Here is an 18,441-nt window from a genome sequence, read left to right as displayed (position 1 = left end):
TTTTATTAACTCTCTTTTTAGTGACTCGATCTTAGGTCTGATATTTATTTAAAAAATTATTTTTTTTTTTTCTTTTTCATCAACTCGCCTGACTGAACTTAACAATCCAACAGTAATGTACTTTCAACTGCACATAAAATAAGTAATCGACCTTTATATACCACGACAAGAACAAGAGTTCAATGTAACATTGAGTTGATGATGAGTTAAGTTTCCCGAGGTCGATATAAAGTTAATTTATTATCGAGGAAATAGAAATTTTTATTTTTCTAGTCACGTTCAAATCGCAATTTCCGGTCTATTATTATTTTTATTTACTTCTGTTTAAGTTTTTTGTTTTATTTATTTTTTAAAAAAGTAACAAGGAGGCAATGGAAATTCTGTAATGTTGATATTGATATTGATGTGGACAAAAAGTCTGGAGAGGTGAAGAAGAGCCTTTAAGAGATTGATAGTTGAAGAAACTTGAAGCTGAATTTATTTTATATACTCGAGTCGAGAATCGTTTTATTGCAAACCGAGACTCTATTTTTGAATGATGCACTCTCATTGTTACGCTTAACTTTATGCATGAGTAAATATATATTCAAATATATATACTTATATTTCGAGTCATACTCAAGTTATATATATCTATATATATTTTTTTTTTTTTTTGGTAATTTCAATGGAATGAAATAAAATTTTTTTAAACAAAAAAAAAATATGAGAGAATAATTCAAAATTATTTGACTTTAGTTTAGTAAATTTTATTAGTTTGTTAGAAATTTATTTTTTCATGCAAATTTTGTTTATTTTGTAAAGGGAATTTTAGTGAAAAAAATTTGAATGGAAATTCGTTAAAAAAATTTTTTTTTTAATTGTGGAAAAATTTTAAATTTGAATTATGAATTCTGATAAAAATTTATAAGAAGTTTTTGGTACGAATTTAAAAGAAAAAAGAAATTTTTAGGAAAATTTAATGGAAATTTTGGTGAAAAAAAAAAATTGTTATTTATTTTTATTAAAAATTGAATTTCAAAAATTAAAATAACAAAAATCTTGTCAACAATTTCAAATGAAAAATTTTTTCATAAAAATTGTCGTAAAAATTTATTTTTTTAAAGCAAATTTTATTGATTTTGTAAATGAAATTTTTGTGAAAATTTTGTAAAAATTAAAAATTTGAATTATGAGATCCAATAAAGAATTATTAAAAAATTATTTGCACGAATTTTGAATAAAAAGTTGATATTAATTTAAACAAAATTTTGAATGAAAAAAAAATTTGAAATTTATTTTAATAAAAAATTGAATTTCAAAAATAAAAAATGTTAAAAATTCGTTAGTAATTTGAAACATAAAAAATTTTTACAAAAAATCTCAAATTTTAGTAACAAACTGCAAAAATTTTTTATTGCAAACCTAAAAAAAATTTTAGAAGTGAGTATAATTTGCATTTATTTTTAGTTTATTATTAAATTTTGTTAAAATTTTATTTTCACATGCGAGTTTAATGTAATTTTGTAAAAAAAAATTTGAATAAAAATTTCTTAATTTTTTTTTTATTTTGGAAAAATTAAATATTTTAATTTTGAATCCCAATTAAAAAATTTACAAAAAACGGTACGAATTAAAAAAAAAAAGTTACAGTAATTTTAGCGAAATTTCGTTCAGAAAAAAATTTGAAATTCTACTCAAGAACCGAACTTCAAAAATTAAAAATACAAAAAATTCCTCTGCAGTGTCACTTAAAAAAAAAAATTACAAAAAATGAATTTCAAACAAACTGAAAAATTTTTTATTACAAACTATGAGAAAAAAAAAAAATATCCAGTACCAATTAATTTAAAAAACAAAAAAAATATAAAGCCCACCAAAGTGTCACTTAATTAACAAGGGTTAAATTACATAAAAAAATAGCAAGTCACACGATCTGAATAAATTTCATTGCCATTAGACAGAAACCGGAAGCCGTGTACAACAGCCAGGAAAGTTTATTAGCGTAATAAACACAAGCATTTGGGGACGTCATGCATCAGATCCTATTTTTTATCCAGCCCCATACCGTATATTTATCAACTTCTTGATCAATATCCTCCTTAACGATAATACCTAGTAGTGGAATAGCCGATAAAATTCGTCTCGTACCGCGTAATACAGCACCAGCCGCCCTAAAAACTCCCCCACCAACACTTCTTCCTACCTTAACAACTGTTTCCATCTTGATAACTCCAAATATAATAAATAAATAATTAATTATTCAAATCTAATCCCTCGAAAAACCACAAAATTTAAATGCCAGCGAAACTTTTTATATAAAACTAAACTAGTCGCGTAGAGGATCAACTTAGAACTCAACGTCTGGCACCAGCCGGGTGCGGTTTATATAGACTCGAGTTCGTCCCACGTAACATGCATTACATATAAAAAAAAAAAATTATTATAAATATATATGAATATATGTAATGTTAAATAACAAATAAAAATATATAGAGATCGCTGTCAATATTTTCAATGTAGGCTGCTAATTATTTTATTTTTTTCTTAAATTCATAAAAAAATTAGTGGTATATATATATATGTACATACATACATATATTTTTTTTTAAGTGTAAAGACAATAAAAACATGAGACACAAGACATGAGACCTAAGATGGTGGACGTATGGGAAAAAAAAAAACGTTACCACCGCAAACCACACGTGTCTATTCTTGGATACCGTGTTTTGATGTGTGGATGTATTATATATATTTAATACGGATTAAATTTGTTCGATAGATTATTACGACGTTGACGGTATAATACGCGTGCTTAAATTCCCCGCACACCCTTTTTTTATCGCGGTTGTGATTATCGTAATGCTAAGACGCAATTTTATTCGTCTACGCTCGGGCGGTCATGAGTGATGCTGATGATTTTTATAAATAATATGTACTGAAGATATGAGGATCGAGTGACAGGTTTTTTGTTACAATGTCGGATCTAAACAAGCCTTGGAGTGTTATTTTACATGTTAAATATATATATTATTGTTGTAACTATATATTTTTTTTTGTAACCCGGGATAGTAATGGAGGTTGACTTGTTTTTGAACTTTGTGGCCCGGGGTTTGGTTTTAGGGAAAAGAGGCTCCAGAGCTTTTTTGTAGTAAATTTCAAGAGCTACAAAATACTATAGACACATTTTTTAGCCATCTTTGATAGTTTACGAGTTATTTGAGTTTTAAAGTATGAGGCTGAGATTTGAGGATTTTGAGACCCGGTTGACTTTGAATTTGAATTGTGGTTTAATTTGATCAGATACGTAAAAATTGCTGTAGTACTTTTTTGTAGAGCGTGAAATTGTCTATAAAAAAGGTTATGATGACTTTTTTTGTAGGATCTATAGTTTAGAAGGAAATGATAGATCAAGCGTAGATCCAGTTCCTGGTCTTCAATTCGCTATGATTTTACGCCGGAGAATTGGATGTTTAGTTAGGGGACGCTTCCGCCGCGGCAGCATTTGCGAAGGCGTGAATGCGCAACAGTCGGTAAAGCTGGTGCTTGTCAATAGCTTACTGTTTCAACAAGACAATCTATTTAAAAGGTCTTTTTGTTATCTTTTTATGAAGAAAGTTTTTTGTTTTAGAACAAAGACTAGTTTGTTTGACATAAAAACCGTTTGCTGAATCAGCGGTAATGAGACTCGGTAAATAGTTCATGTAGACATTGTTCAAATATATAATTAAAGCTAACGCATTACGAATGTCTTTAATTACTAAATTTTCACCGCTAATTTCAGATAAAGTTGTTGACTTATTAGTAACGATGAGTTGGGATGTTTTAACTAACGGAGCATTACATGAATTGGAAACTCTAGACCTCAAAAAAATACACTTTTTTTTTTAAACTTTCAAACTAATTTAATTAGCGCTGCTTGGACGAGTAATACTGGATACTGTTTTTCTATGGATTTTATTTTTTTATGCAAACTAGATTTTTTTTACATGATTCTAAAGTCAGCCGACGTTAAATAATTTTTGGTCTTTTTTTTGAAAGATAAATTATGAAAAAAAAAATATTTGAAAAAATTGCACATGTAGATTTTAAAATTTTCTACATGTGCATATTTTTATTTTTTATATTTTTTTTGTAATTGAACAAAAATCTGCTAATTTTGGAATTATTTTTTTTACGCGAATATTTAAAAATTTTTTTTATTTGAAAATTTGAATTCTGTTGATTCAATTGTTAGATATATAAAAAATAAATGAAAGAATTATTTTAAAATGCGTCGACAAAAGATAAGGAAATGACAGACGGCGTCAACGTAAATAAAAAATAAAAAAAGAAAAGAATTAAATTGTGTGCTTACTCTCTTTTCTTTACTACAGTCAACGACTGTGCTCGTCAGAGTACAAAAGCAAAAAAAGGAAAATATTTAAATAAAATGTCTCATGAATTTTTCTATGAATCATTAAGTCTAGCATGTAGAGTTTAAAGTAAAAGGTTAACAAAAAATTAGCATTTCATGCTGAGCAAAAAATATTAAGAATTTATTTAAAGGATCTGCTGGCAACGGCCGTGTCCTTCGTCTAGTTTAAGGACAAAAAAATTTTAATCTAAAAATATTCTGTACTTGGATGATTATTTCATGGGGAAATCCAGAGTAAATTTAGATCGGATGTATGTTCAAAGTCATTTATTTTATATGACGGATTTTTTTAATTTTTATTGATATTTTTATATTTTTTTAAATTTTAACAAAGGTCTAATTTTAAATTTCAAAATTTACGAATTTCATTTTTTTAAATTAATTTTTTGAATTTTAATTTTAAATATTTTCGGTTAAAATTTGAATTTTTTTAAATTTTAAAAAATTTCAACATTCATCAGTTATTTTTTAAAATTAAAATTTTAAATATTTCGAGTAAAATTTTGAATTCAAAAAATTTTTTAAAATAAATTGATAAATTTTAACATTTTTTTTTAAGTTAAATTTAAAAATTTTCATTTCATATCTTTTTAGTAAAAATTTCAATTCTGCAAATTTTCAAAAATTTCATTAATATTTTGATAAATTTTTAAAAATTTCAACATTTGTCAATTTTTTTTTCAAATTAAAATTTTAAATATTTAAAGTAAAATTTTGAAATTCAAAAAATTTTTTTAAATTAATTAATGTTTTATTAAATTTAAAAAATTTTTTTAAAAATTAACTTTTTAAATTTTAATTTTAAATATTTTGAGTAAAAATTGAACTTCAGTCAATTTTCAAAAAAATTGATTGATATTTTGATAACTTATTTTTTAAATTAATTTTTGAAATTCTAATTTTGAATATTGGCGGTAAAAATTTAAATTCAAAAATTTTTTAAAAATTCAAGTCAAAGGTTTGAATAAAAATTTGAACATGAGTTTTAAATTAAAATTTCATTTAATTTCAAGATAAAAAATTTTTTTTATAAATTAAAAAATAATAATTTACATTTTTTATGAATTTCCCTTTTATATTCGTGTATTTTCATAAACCAACGAGCTCTGGGAAACAAAAAATAAAAAACTGAAGCAAACAAAAGCGGCATTTCTCGGTCAGTGAGCTTGTGGACGAAAAAAAAAAAAAATTCTCAACAAATGGCAATGAGTGAGTTGCATAAGTAAACCACAACAAAAAAATCAGTGAGATAAAAAATAATAATAAAAAGTTTTAAAACAAAAAACAAAATAAAAGTGGAGTAGGTAAAAAAATATAATAAGAAGTCATCGCCCTGGGAATTTTTATTCGGCGGGTTCACGCCCTGGGGGTTTTCGCAGCCGAGTTTTTTGTTGGTTTAGCGCTCGCTATTTCTACATGAGTTTTCAAACTCTACAATAGACTCGAAGCCCTTTGGGCGTTCATTCTGCTGTTAATATTTCCACTGCTGTTGCAAAAACCTGGTTACGGGTTACGACACCCGGGCTACCCACTACTCTCGATACAATTTCTATAGCCGATTGGCTTATATATGTATCAAATCCGGACCTCTGCTCTTATCTGGCTATCTTCCAAACCGAACAATCATCTTTGTACCGTAAAAGTGATATAAAATTTATCACTCGATATTTTTACCTCGTAAATGTCCCAGTAACTACATGAGTTTGGTTTAGTTCAGATAACTCGGAAACTATGCAACTTTGGTAGAAATGCTTCAGGACAATTTTATAGAAAATTTAATTCTCTACAAAAAAGCTCTTATTGATTTTTTACGTAAATTCAATAATTTATGAGTTATTTTGATTTTAAATATATGATATATGAATTGGAGCAAGAATTTATTTTTTAAAATATTCTTTATCTTTGAATTCAAATTTTGGATCAAGGATTAGAAATATGACAAAAATATACTGAAATTAATTTGTAGGAAATTTAATTCTCTACAAAAAAGCTCTCTTTGATTTTTCACGTAAATTCAATAATTTATGAGTTATTTTAATTTTAAATGTATAATATATAAATTGGAGCAAGAATTTATTTTTTAAAATATTCTTTATCTTTGAATTCAAATTTTGGATCAAGAATTAGAGATACGACAAAAATGTACTGAAATGATTTTGTAGGAAATTAAATTCTCTTCAAAAAACCTCTGATTGATTTTTCCTTTAAACCCAATACTTTACCATCAATTACAATTCCAAGTCCCCGGTATATAAATTTGAATTAAAAATAAAATTCTATTGAATTAAAAATTGATTTCTATAAAAAATTTTTCAAATTTAATACTATAGGTCCAATAACTAATTTTTAGATTACCAAAAATTAATTACACGAATTAACTAAAAAAAAAATATTTACTCCAAATTTAAAATTCAAATTTCCCGGTTCAAAAAGAATGATCCTGTAATTTAAATAATACATAATATATAAATATATATAGGTATATAAGTGGTAGAGTAGTAATTGAATGTGTTAAATTGGTTTAACGATATTGCGTGAGTTTGCCAGGCGGGTTTAACTTGAACGCGAAAAGTCCTGCGAGTCTGTCGGTTGTCATGGCAACGGCGAGCGGCGTCCCGGCTTTCCCCGGTGTCGCTCGATACTACTGTAGGTACGACGACGCCCAAAATTTGCTCAGCTACTGGCCTATACTCTCAACTACTACCTTATTACTTAACTTTACACTGGCAATAAGACCAAGAGTTAAATCTAGAGCTCGAGCTAGATCTAGACCTAGACCCAGACCCAGACTTTATTAAAAAAAAATTACTCGCTTTTAAATAAATTTAATATTTTAATAAAAAAATTTGATATTCATCCAAGCTATAGATTTTTTTTGAATGTTATGAAAAATACATGAACTGATGTATCCATTGAAATGTAAAAAAGTAATTCAATATTTTATAAAGGCGCATTATAATAAAAGGCTCATAAAAGTTTTAAGGAGCAAAAAATGAATAATAAAAAGAGTTTCTAGGACTTGAGATCATCTGACATGTGAAGTATCTTGTTAAAGAGTCATAAAGTGTAATGTATGAGCAGTTGCAAGTGTAAAAGAGGAATTGTCGGCGGTAGCTCAATCAACCGCGAATCGAGCTCTGAACCGCACACATAGTGCTGTTAAATCTTAACTTTTTCCGACACCGATGGATCAACGTTACCATTTTCTTTATCAGGTTGCATTTGCCCGTTTCACCGTTGGTTCAACTGACACACTTGACTTGATTTTTTTTTTTGCTTTTAGATTTATTACTTTACTTTACCATAGTTACTCCGAAAGGTTTAAATTAATGTAACTTGGAAACTATTGGGTTTAGGAAAAAAAATCTAAGGACAATTTTGTAGGAAATTTAATTGTCTACAAAAAAGTATTCGATGACTTTTTATGTAAACTCAATATTTACCGAGTAATTGTGATTTTAAACACACGATTTATAATTTGAATCGATGATAAATTTAATAAAATTTATGTTGAATCTTCTGATGTAAATGCTGGCTAAAATATCAGTCGTAGGGTAAAAATGTATAGATACGATTTTGTAGGAAATTTAATTGTCTACAAAAAAGTATTGATTGACTTTTTACGTAAATTCAATATTTACTGAATAATTTCAATTATAAGCTCACAATCTATAATTTGAATCGATGATAAATTTGATAAAATTTATGTGGAATCTTTTGATATAAATTGTGGTTAAAATATCCGTCGTAGGGTAAAAATGCATAGATAAAATTTTGTAGGGAATAAAATTTCCTACAAAAAAGATATTAATGACTTTTTATGTAAACTCAATAGTTTATAAGAAATTTTCGTTTAAAATGACACACTTGACTTTTCCTCATTTAAATTCATTTAACTAAATAATTCATGAAGGATGTAAACAAAATATATATTTTTGTCACTTGTTTAAATAATCAGACGTCATACGCATGTACATATATATATGTAGATGTTAAAATATATGAAGGAATAAATGCTCAACGTCAAGTTGAGTTGAATTTTCATCCCACGAGTAATCGAACAATAGAGATGACGTGCTCATGTACTCTCTCATCGCTTCATTCACACCATATAATAAATGCATATATATATATATATATATATATATATATATATATATATATATATATATATATATGTACGCAACACTCTCCCCTATGATAATATATAGTGCGAAAGAGTGGGTGTGGCGGAAACAATGTGACATTCATTGACACGCGTACAAGACGATACTAGACACAACCAGACTTTATCGATTCTTTTTATTTCGATTCGCTATTTTATTTACGTCAACTCTCAGTTTAACTTTTAGGTAACTAAAATATATACATATATTTTATTCATTAACATATTGCATTAAGTATCCACTCATTTAATAAATTAAAAATATTTTTTTTACTAAAAAAAATTCACCTCAATAAAATGGCGGCAAAATCATAAAATTAAAATTTTTTTTGACGGGTCAAAGTCTCAAGAGATGAAATAAAATTTTTTAGAGCTGGTTTAAGTTTTTAGTAGATAATTTACGAGGGTATTTAATTACACGCATTAAAATTCGGTGGGAAAATTTGAAAAATTGATCATTAAAAAATAAAAAAAAAGTAATTAAAGCAAAGTAATTATGCGTTGTTTAATATCTACATTAAATTGGCAGCTATTACTCGATTGCATGTAATTATAAAATCATGATATTTCAGTGAATAGAAATCAAATATTTGTATTAAATCGTTTATTACTACGAGTAAATTAAACACATGTCATTTGATTTAATTAAACAGACATCAGTTACATTTTAGTAACTTAAATATTTATGCGAATCAATACACTACTGAAAGTTTCCGAGATTGGAAATTAAAAAAAAAAAATTAGTCAGATCTCAATTATTTAAAATTTTATGTCATTATTTTTTGGCGCGAAAAATTTTTACTTCAAGAAATTTTTTTAGAGCAAAGAAAAAATTTTTGAGAAAAAAAAAAAGTTTTTGCGCTAAGAAAATTTTTTTAATTTTAAGAAAATTTTTGTCTTCTATTCTTGATGCAAAAAATTTTTACTCCCAAGGAATTTTTTGTAAAAAAAATTTTTTGCGACAAAAAAAAAAAAAATTTTTGCTAAGAAATTTTTTCTAGATCTAAGAATTCTTTTTTTCTGTAGGACTAATTATTTTTATCAGTAATTAGATAAATTACAGAATCTACAAGAAAAAAAAAAGGTAACCGGAAATGACATTTATGGTTAAGATTTAAAAAATAATAAAATTAATTTAGATAAACTAGCTTTCAAAAAATACTTTTTTTTTTTATAGATTTACAACTTCAATATAAAAAAAAAAAATTTTTTTTTTTCATATTTTACTCTGGGACATAAAATTTTAATGACGTATAATTACCTACATATTAATAAAAAAAATTTCTGCCCGACCTAAATACAGGGAATTAAATTTAAAAAAAACCTTCCAACTAAAAACTAAAAAAAATTATATACAAATATATAAGTAAGTAATATGTATATATAATTTATTTACTTCAAAAATGACGACGTCAAGCAACTGGACACAACAGACAGGTAAAGTTATATCCGGGAAGTTTGGGCCGTTGAACCGAACCCAAGGGGAAGATAAACAATTTCATTTTCCAGACTCAATTCATTCGATAAAAAATATATTTTAATTAAAAAAAAGGTAAAAGATATATGTATGCCTTTATATATAGATGTATAAAATGATTAATTGAAACGTTTTATAAACGCGACGCTCATTACAAGTCATTAAAGTCATGTCAGGTGAGATTTATTATTTTTATGAATAATAAAATAAAAATTAAATTGCGTGGGTAATTTATAGTATAATAAAAAATATTATGAGAAAGGTTAGGAATTGAACTTGAACTTGAAAAAAAAAAAAAAAATGTATAAATAAATTAATTTAAATAATTATTTTAAAGATCGCGGTTATTATTATTATTATTATTATTATTATTATTATTTATTATTATTATAATAAAAATAATAATAATAATGTCTCATGAACTTGGCCACTCCCAGTTCCACTTGAGAACGCGTAGTCGTTATGTCTGTAAAAAATAACCCACACGCGGGTCGCGGGTATAAACTCCTACACAGTTTGGGACAAAGGTTACGTGTTATTTAGCTATTACTTTTTATGGGATTGTCCTATACTAGAAATTCAATGCATTTTGGTCCCTGGACAAAATAAACTACAGGACCTCGTTATAAGACTATTAATTTCTCTGTGGTTTATAAAAAAGACAGCAAATAGTCTAATAACGATGTCAGACTGTACAACCTCATAAGTTACTTTATTTTTTTTTCCTCCTCTCGAAATGATACTCCAGTTATACTAAAGAAGATTTCCGATTACCACGAAGATCAGCTGCTCAGTTTCAAAATAGTGACAAAAATTTATTTTTTAAAATTTTTTTTAATGCTTTTTGAAATTGGCTTGCTGGGATTTTCTCTGTAGTCTTTTTATAAGTTAATCAAGTATGCATGTATATATATGACAAACGTCAACTAATATAAAAAAGGACTGCGCACAAGCACATATGCAGAAAACCAAGCGATTGTAGAGTAGAAAGGTAGTTGAGGAAAAACATTTCCAGGAAATTTTTTTCCTATAGTCCAGTAAGGGAACAGTAAAATAACCAGGTTGGATTTTATCCTAGACAAAATTTTACAATATTTTTTTTTCCTTGAATAATTTTGCACACCCTGACCGAAACTTCACGATTCGAGTTACGGACAACTGATTTTTCGTATAATTTAAAAAAAAAAGTTGATTTTTTTGACATTCATATATATATAAGCAATATATCTTTTTTTTTTTCATATTTTTTGGGTGTGGAATTATCAAATATATAAAAGAATATTCATAAAATATGTGCGCACTTAAAGGGAAGGGGGTCGGGAGGTCTAAGGAACTGAAGTTTGCAGCTCATATAATTTTGAAAACTTATCTCTTGGTTTTTCAAAATTAGTTTCATTATTGCAAAAAATTTGAAATATAGAAATTTTTGTATAGATTATTGTGATATATGTAGGGGAGGGGGGAGGGGGGGGGTATTATCTATGAGTTAAGAAATAATAAAAAATAAAGGAATTTTTGAAAAAATGAAATATGTCAGGGGACAAATTTCGGGGGATATTTTGTCTGGGGGTCGACGCTTATTTCCGTCCTAGAGGAATGCGACTTTGATATTTTAAAAATCAGAGTTTTGGCTACAAAAGTATGCAGGTAATTTTGTGGCCAATGAAGATTCTGATTTGATTGGACATCTTTTGAATCCAAACGAGGATTCGCGGTAGTTAGAGGTTTGTCTGTTGATAAAATGCCAACGGTTTGAGGTAGAGAGAAAAAAAAATTAAATTCAAGCTGAAAGCGTAAGCTTCGAGTGAATTTTAATTAAATTGAGTAAAAAAAAAAATTCAACTCAATACGAGGCCATGCTCGAAATAATTTAATTACCCGCGATTCGTAATTTTGAATTTCGAGGAATAAAAATTTTTATTTAAAAAACTGACAGCTCAGGAAGTTCAAGATACGAATCCACTTCAAGTAAAATTTAAGAAAAATACTTGAGATATTTTTTATACTCATGATATCCCAATGGTCTGTTATATTTTTCCCGCGTTCTTTTAAATTCTAGTTTTTAAAGTTATTTTAAAAAATTCTAAAACTGGGCAATTAAATGAGCATTAAAAATCTACGGGCTGAAGTATGAAATGAATATTTTTTTCTCAAACACTCAATCACTTTTATAAATAAAAAATTAATCGTCACAAAGTAAGCGGTGAATAGGATAAGATGAGTCACGGTTAAACTAATTCCAGTTAAAAAGGATCCACTCTCTCCCTCGTTACCTCGATTCAATACACACTTGATCCTCCCTCTCCATTATTCCCTTCACTTTGTCCTACATGTTCCTATACTAAAATCTACATCAAGAGATCCAGTCTCAAGGACATTATTTTCCCTTCTCATCGTGAATCTTCACTACCATCCACATATTTATTATTTTATAAAATATATTCACAGTCGGCTCGTCATAAGCCTGGTCTAGGGTACAGGGTAAATTTTTCTTGAAATTTCAGTCTTCCCGTGCGTTTAGTTTTGTTCTCGACTACTCGTTATAAGCCTGCGTTTATTTTATATAATTTTAAACGTCATATTTACGTTTTGTCACATGCGCCAGTGTCCCGATTTTTCTAGTGCTTATAGCGCTAAAATAAATACTTATCTTTTTACACAAATAATAATTGTAATGTAAAAAATAATAATGACAAGGGTATTAATGAAAGTAATAATAATAATAATTGTTATTGATCATCATAATGCTCAATAAAACTTTTAAATTGTAACAGAAGCTTTAATTGTAATTAATCATTACAATTATCACCAATAAATAATATTTAACTTAATATTTATAAAATTATTATCCGCGAAAGATCGATAGTAAAATTTCATAATTAATTTAGATATTTTGTTGCTATTGTTAGTTTATAATTTATGTAATTTTAATGGAGGCTTATAACGGGATGTCTGCTACGAAACTCAAAAAAGTGGTCAAGTGGGTGCTGTTTGGACTCAGTACCTGCTGATTTAGGGGAGAGACATTAGGCAGGCTTATGACGGTCTAGTCCCCGAGAGAAATTTATAATAGTAAATAAAATTCAAACAACCAAGACATTGTGCTCTTGTTAATTATTTGAAACAACTAAAATGTATACCCGGAAGAATATGTAGTTTTAAAAAATACTCAAAACTTTGTTTGCACAGAAGACCTTATTGTCTTTTGTTAGCCACAATGACTTAGTGTGTCGTAGGAATGCGTTCGTTAGTTGAAATGTTAATTAACTATTTGTTTATTTTAAAAATATATATATTTAAATTTACCTCAGTAAGTGGTTCTTCTTTGCTAACATCACCATTTTTCGGTGTATCTTCACGTACTGGTTTGCTTTTGTCTTTCTTACTGAAACTTATCGATCTGAATGACCATTTTTTCTTTGTCTACACAAAAACAAAATAATTTTTAAAATAAATCAGTAAATAATTTAATTAATTAATTGAATTAATATATATTAAAAAAAAAAAAAAAAAAAAAAAAAAAAAAATACCTTATCCTTCTTCTTGGCTTCTTTAGTGTCTGGAGATGTCACTTCTTTAGGACTCGCGGGTGTGCCTTCGGTAGGTGTCGTTACTTGTCCAGCTTCCGCTGGTGATTCGGCTGCTGGAGATTCTGGTTTAGATTCATCAGCTGCTTTATTTTCATCGTCATCCTGAAACAATTTTAATTAATTTTTATTTATTTAGTGTTGTGGTGAAATTAATTATAATTATTTATTTCTATTTTATTTTGTAATGGGGGTTTGTATTATTAGTTTTATTTTAAAATACTGGATTAGATGAGTAAGCAAGTATTGTCAAGGTCTGTACCAGCATTCCACGACCCATTGACTCATACATCATATTTTAACGCGGAGTTAATTGACTTTGAAGTAACCGCATGAGAATTTTTAAAATTGGGGGAGTGAAAAATAAGTGGATGGAAAAATTTATGGTTTCTGTGGGGAGAGATGAGTTATTTGCTGGGAAATTGGGCTCAACACTTTTTGAGGGCTTTCAATTATTATCATTAATTTTTTTTTTCACTTGAAATATGACAGGAACTTTTTTTTTTTTTTTTTTTTTTTTTCCAGAAAAATTATGAATTTAAACTTAACAGACATTAACTTTTGATTTATTTTTTTCAACAATTCAATTTAAAAAAAAAAAAAAATAAAAATATGCACATGTAGAAAACTTCAAAAACTATAAGTGCAATTTTTCAAAATATTTTTTTTTTTATAATTTATCACTTCTAAAAAAATTCAAAAATTATTAGACATCTGACTGGAGCATCATCTTGAAATTAGAAGACGATTAAAAATTTCGGATTTTTTTGTAACAAATCTTAAAAAAAAAAAAAATTGCACATCTAGAAAATTAAAAAAACTATAAGTGCAATTTTTCAAAATATTTTTTTTTTTACAATTTATCATTTAAAAAATAATCCAAAAATTATTAGACGTTGGCTAACTGGAGTATCATAAAAAAAATGTCAGGATATTTTGATAAATTTTGAAAAATAAAAATCAGTAGAATTAAAATTTTGAGGACAATGAGCATTAAAACTTTCTGTTGACATTAGAAAAAAAAACTACTTATCTTAAAAATAAAAATAAATAGGGCAGAACAAAAAGTAAAAAAAAAAAAAACCGTTAATATATAGAAGGTAATAAAAATGAAATGATTGCATAGAAAAACGGAATATTGTTATGGAAGTAACGGATAGGTTAATTATGGGAAGGAAAGGGAACAGGTGTGTTTGCACTGAGTTGTTGTTACATTATTGTTGTTATTACCCGTATTTTAAAATAAAATCTTATTTTGTAGGTAATGAGTGCCAGTACTTGTGTACTGTCCTAATCGGGTGGGTTAATGACCGTGTAACTTGTCCAACGACTTGTACTTCCTTTCATATTCATTTATTTTCATTTTAACAATATATATATTACGTAGTACATTATATTATCTTTTATTATTATCCATATCTCATTATACTTGTTATGATAATATTCATAAATATAGATAATATGTAATTATAAAGAATTAAAATTCTTTTTATTTTTTTTAATCGTGGATTTATGGATTATTGTTCGATTATCGCGTACCAGCTGTCAGGAATTTTTCGGTGGAAAATTTTAATACCATTATTTTTTTTTTTATTTTGTTTATGGGGTATAAATATATATAAGAATATATTCTTATTATTTTATCAGAAAATTTAAAAATTAATTTTTCCCGCGATTTTTTTGAACAAATTATAAAATTTAAAATTCAAATTTTTCTGCAGTTTATGACTTTTTTTACAATAAGCGGGAAAATTTTTTGAATTTAAATTTTGAATTTCTGGACTGAGACCGACAAATAATTATTTTTAAAATTTGACACATATTTGTATCAGTATAAATTATTTATTTGATTGTTATTGAATGAAAATTAATTTTAGTCATGAATGGGGTAAGATGGGCCGTTTAAATTTTTATGGAAAAAAATTATTTAATTTTTCCAATGGGGATTCGAACCGCGTTCTTTTTGAACGAATATTAGATTTTTAAATTTAAATTTTCCCGCTTATTATTATTTTTATATAAATTTATATACATATATATTTTTAGTAAGTGGGTTAAAATGGACCAGATATACATTTTTTAATTAATGCGCTGATGAGTCATAAATAATTATTTTTTTAATTTATATGACATATATTTATCAAAAATATAATAAATTTGACTGTTATTTAGTAAAAATTAATTTTTTTAATGCATGGGGTAAGATAGGCCGTTTAAATTTTTGTCAAAAAAAAATCATTCAAATTTTCCTGCATATTATTATTGATATTTTGTATAAAAATTTATGTATATACATATTCTTAGTAAGCGGGTTAAAATGGGCCATATAAAAATTCGTTTAATTAAAATTTTAAATTCATAGCCAAAGATAAGTCATATAAATAAATATTTTAAAAATATAATTGACATATATTTTTGTCAAAAATGGGGCAAAATAGGCTGTCGAAATGTTTAGAAAAAAAAAAGTTCCATTAATATAAAAATAAGAAAAATAATATCAGAATAACAACTAAAAATAATCAAAATGAATCACATAAAAATATGAATGACACAATAAAAAGAAATGAATGGTTTAAATTTATCTATTAAATCTTAGGAAGAATCAATTAGTCATTGAGTCAAGACTAGTAGTAAAACTAAAGCGTCTGTTAAAAATATAATTAAAAAAAAATGAATCGGCTGTTTATCAAATCGTAAATAGACAAGATAGTGATTATTTAACAAGTGATAATATTTATAAAAAATATATCGTATCTCCAATCCACCTATATAGATAAATATACGCATATATCAGTATTAAAAAGATATAAATAAAATGTACGTGCACACGTGTCGTACGTCAATCGTAAAAGTTGGACAACTGGTCGACAACTGAAACCCAAGTGTATGATTCAGTGCTTAATATTAAGTGTCATATATCCATAATGTATAGATATATATGTTACTATATGAACATTTATCCTGACATTCCATTGGGCATTCAAATAAAACACTTGGATGCGCTTGTATGAGCTCATACATCATACATTTGCGCTCTTATTCTTCGTGATGTTGTTGTTGTTGTTATTACAAAGGTTTATTTTTTTTATGCGCATCTAATTTCAATCTCAGTATGCAGTTTAATCTCTGTCATTATTTCTTTAGATTCAGTGCGACACAATTAAAAAATAAATACGAGGGAATTCGAATCAACAAGATAACGTCTGTTTTTTTTCATCGCACATCATTTTTTTTTTTTTTTTATTATTATTGTTATTGGCTATCATTATTTAATAAATGTCAATTGCAATTGAGTATTTCACTTTTATTCCTGTTATTAAATTAATGCTATTTTTTTTTTTTTTTTTTTTTTTTTTTTATAACTTTTTTTCTTTATTTATTTTTAGTCGATTTATATTTATTTGAGCTTTGGAACTGACTGATAAAAATGAATGATTTTTTTTTTTCAAATATAAAAAAAATTTTTAATTTTATTAGAGTAAAAAAAGTATAAACGAAAAATTGAATAATTTTTTTTTTTTCAACGTAAATTTGACTGAATGTCAAACAGTAAAATTTGTGTAAAGTTAACAGAGTATATATTATTTTAAAGTAAAATAAAAATTTAAAGATCGAGCTGGCATCCGGCATTCACTGAATTACTGAATTCTTTTTACACGCGATGCTGTCCGAAAAAGGAGTTTAAAGTAAGGCGATAAAATACACCCGCCAACAATTTATTTTACTCTTAATAATTTATATATGTATATTTATATATAAATATATATGAATGCAGTATTGATGTAAAAATCTTACGCGTGCTTATCTTCGTGTCAATAATTGATGTTATTTTTCTCGTTAAAAAAATTTTTTACAAAGAACACGAAAAATATTTTTTTTTTCTGTTTTTTTAAAATTTTTTTTCAACAGAAGTTGAAATAAAAATCCTGTTATTGACATGAATAGAGTAATTAACAATAATAATAATAATAATAATAATAATAATAATAATAATAATAATAATAATGAGTGTGAATGCAACAGACGGACAAATTTAAAATTATAAATAAATAGAGTAAAAAAAAAAATATTTATAAAAAAATGCACTTATTAATTTTTAGATTATCCAAATGTGCATTTTTTAAAAATTTTATTTTATTAATTATTTACTCTATTTATTAATAACTTTAAATAATAATAAATGATCCTGAAGTTAACAGACAATTAACAATTTTCGGATGTTCTTTTCAACAAATGAATTACAGAAAAATTAAAAAAAAAAAAATGCACATGTAGAAAATTGAAAAAACTATTAGTGCAATTTTTTGAAATATTTTCTTTTAATGATTTGCTGCTTAAAAAAAAAATTCAACAATTTTTAGATGTCGGCTAAATTCAGTATCATGACCAACTTCGCTATCATTAATAATAATGGATAATATTTTATATATATTTTTAAAATATTGCAGTGCTTGTAGAATATGACAACTATCACAAATTCCTATCTGTAGATTTATAATAAATATTTTTTAAATTATTATTATTATTATTTAAAAAACTATTATGTTCCTTCCTGTTTATCAGCGATATAAATATTAGCGAGTGAGTGTATCACATTCCTAGAATAAATTACTCACGATTTATTTTTTAAAGGAAAAATCACTCGATGCCTAACAAGCATGAAATCAAATGTCTGAGCACTAATGCGTTTAAAATGTATACAAGAGGCGTAAAACTAGCATTAATTTATAATAATGACAATACTTATTTGTAAGTAACATTACATTTATCTTTAATTAAAAATTTATAATTGAAAAATTTCCCTTTTTTTTTTTAT

General features: G+C 26.0%; 1 protein-coding gene across 2 annotated transcripts in view; it reads right to left on the bottom strand.

Moving 5' to 3' along the window:
- LOC103579145 (A-kinase anchor protein 200) overlaps positions 1-18,441 on the bottom strand; it is a 54,004-nt gene that overhangs the window by 7,314 nt on the left and 28,249 nt on the right. For both annotated transcript variants that reach the window (XM_008560460.3, XM_008560468.2), the window contains exons 3-4: positions 13,569-13,730; positions 13,345-13,461 (exon numbers count right to left, since the gene is read on the bottom strand). In XM_008560460.3, the coding sequence (XP_008558682.1) occupies positions 13,345-13,461; positions 13,569-13,730 (279 nt within the window). The remainder of the gene's footprint in view (positions 1-13,344; positions 13,462-13,568; positions 13,731-18,441) is intronic.

This window comes from Microplitis demolitor, chromosome 9, assembly GCF_026212275.2.
Source record: "Microplitis demolitor isolate Queensland-Clemson2020A chromosome 9, iyMicDemo2.1a, whole genome shotgun sequence".
Taxonomy (NCBI): Eukaryota; Metazoa; Arthropoda; class Insecta; order Hymenoptera; family Braconidae; genus Microplitis; species Microplitis demolitor.
Note: the sequence above shows the minus strand (reverse complement) of the source record. Positions and strands in the feature narration are given on the sequence as shown.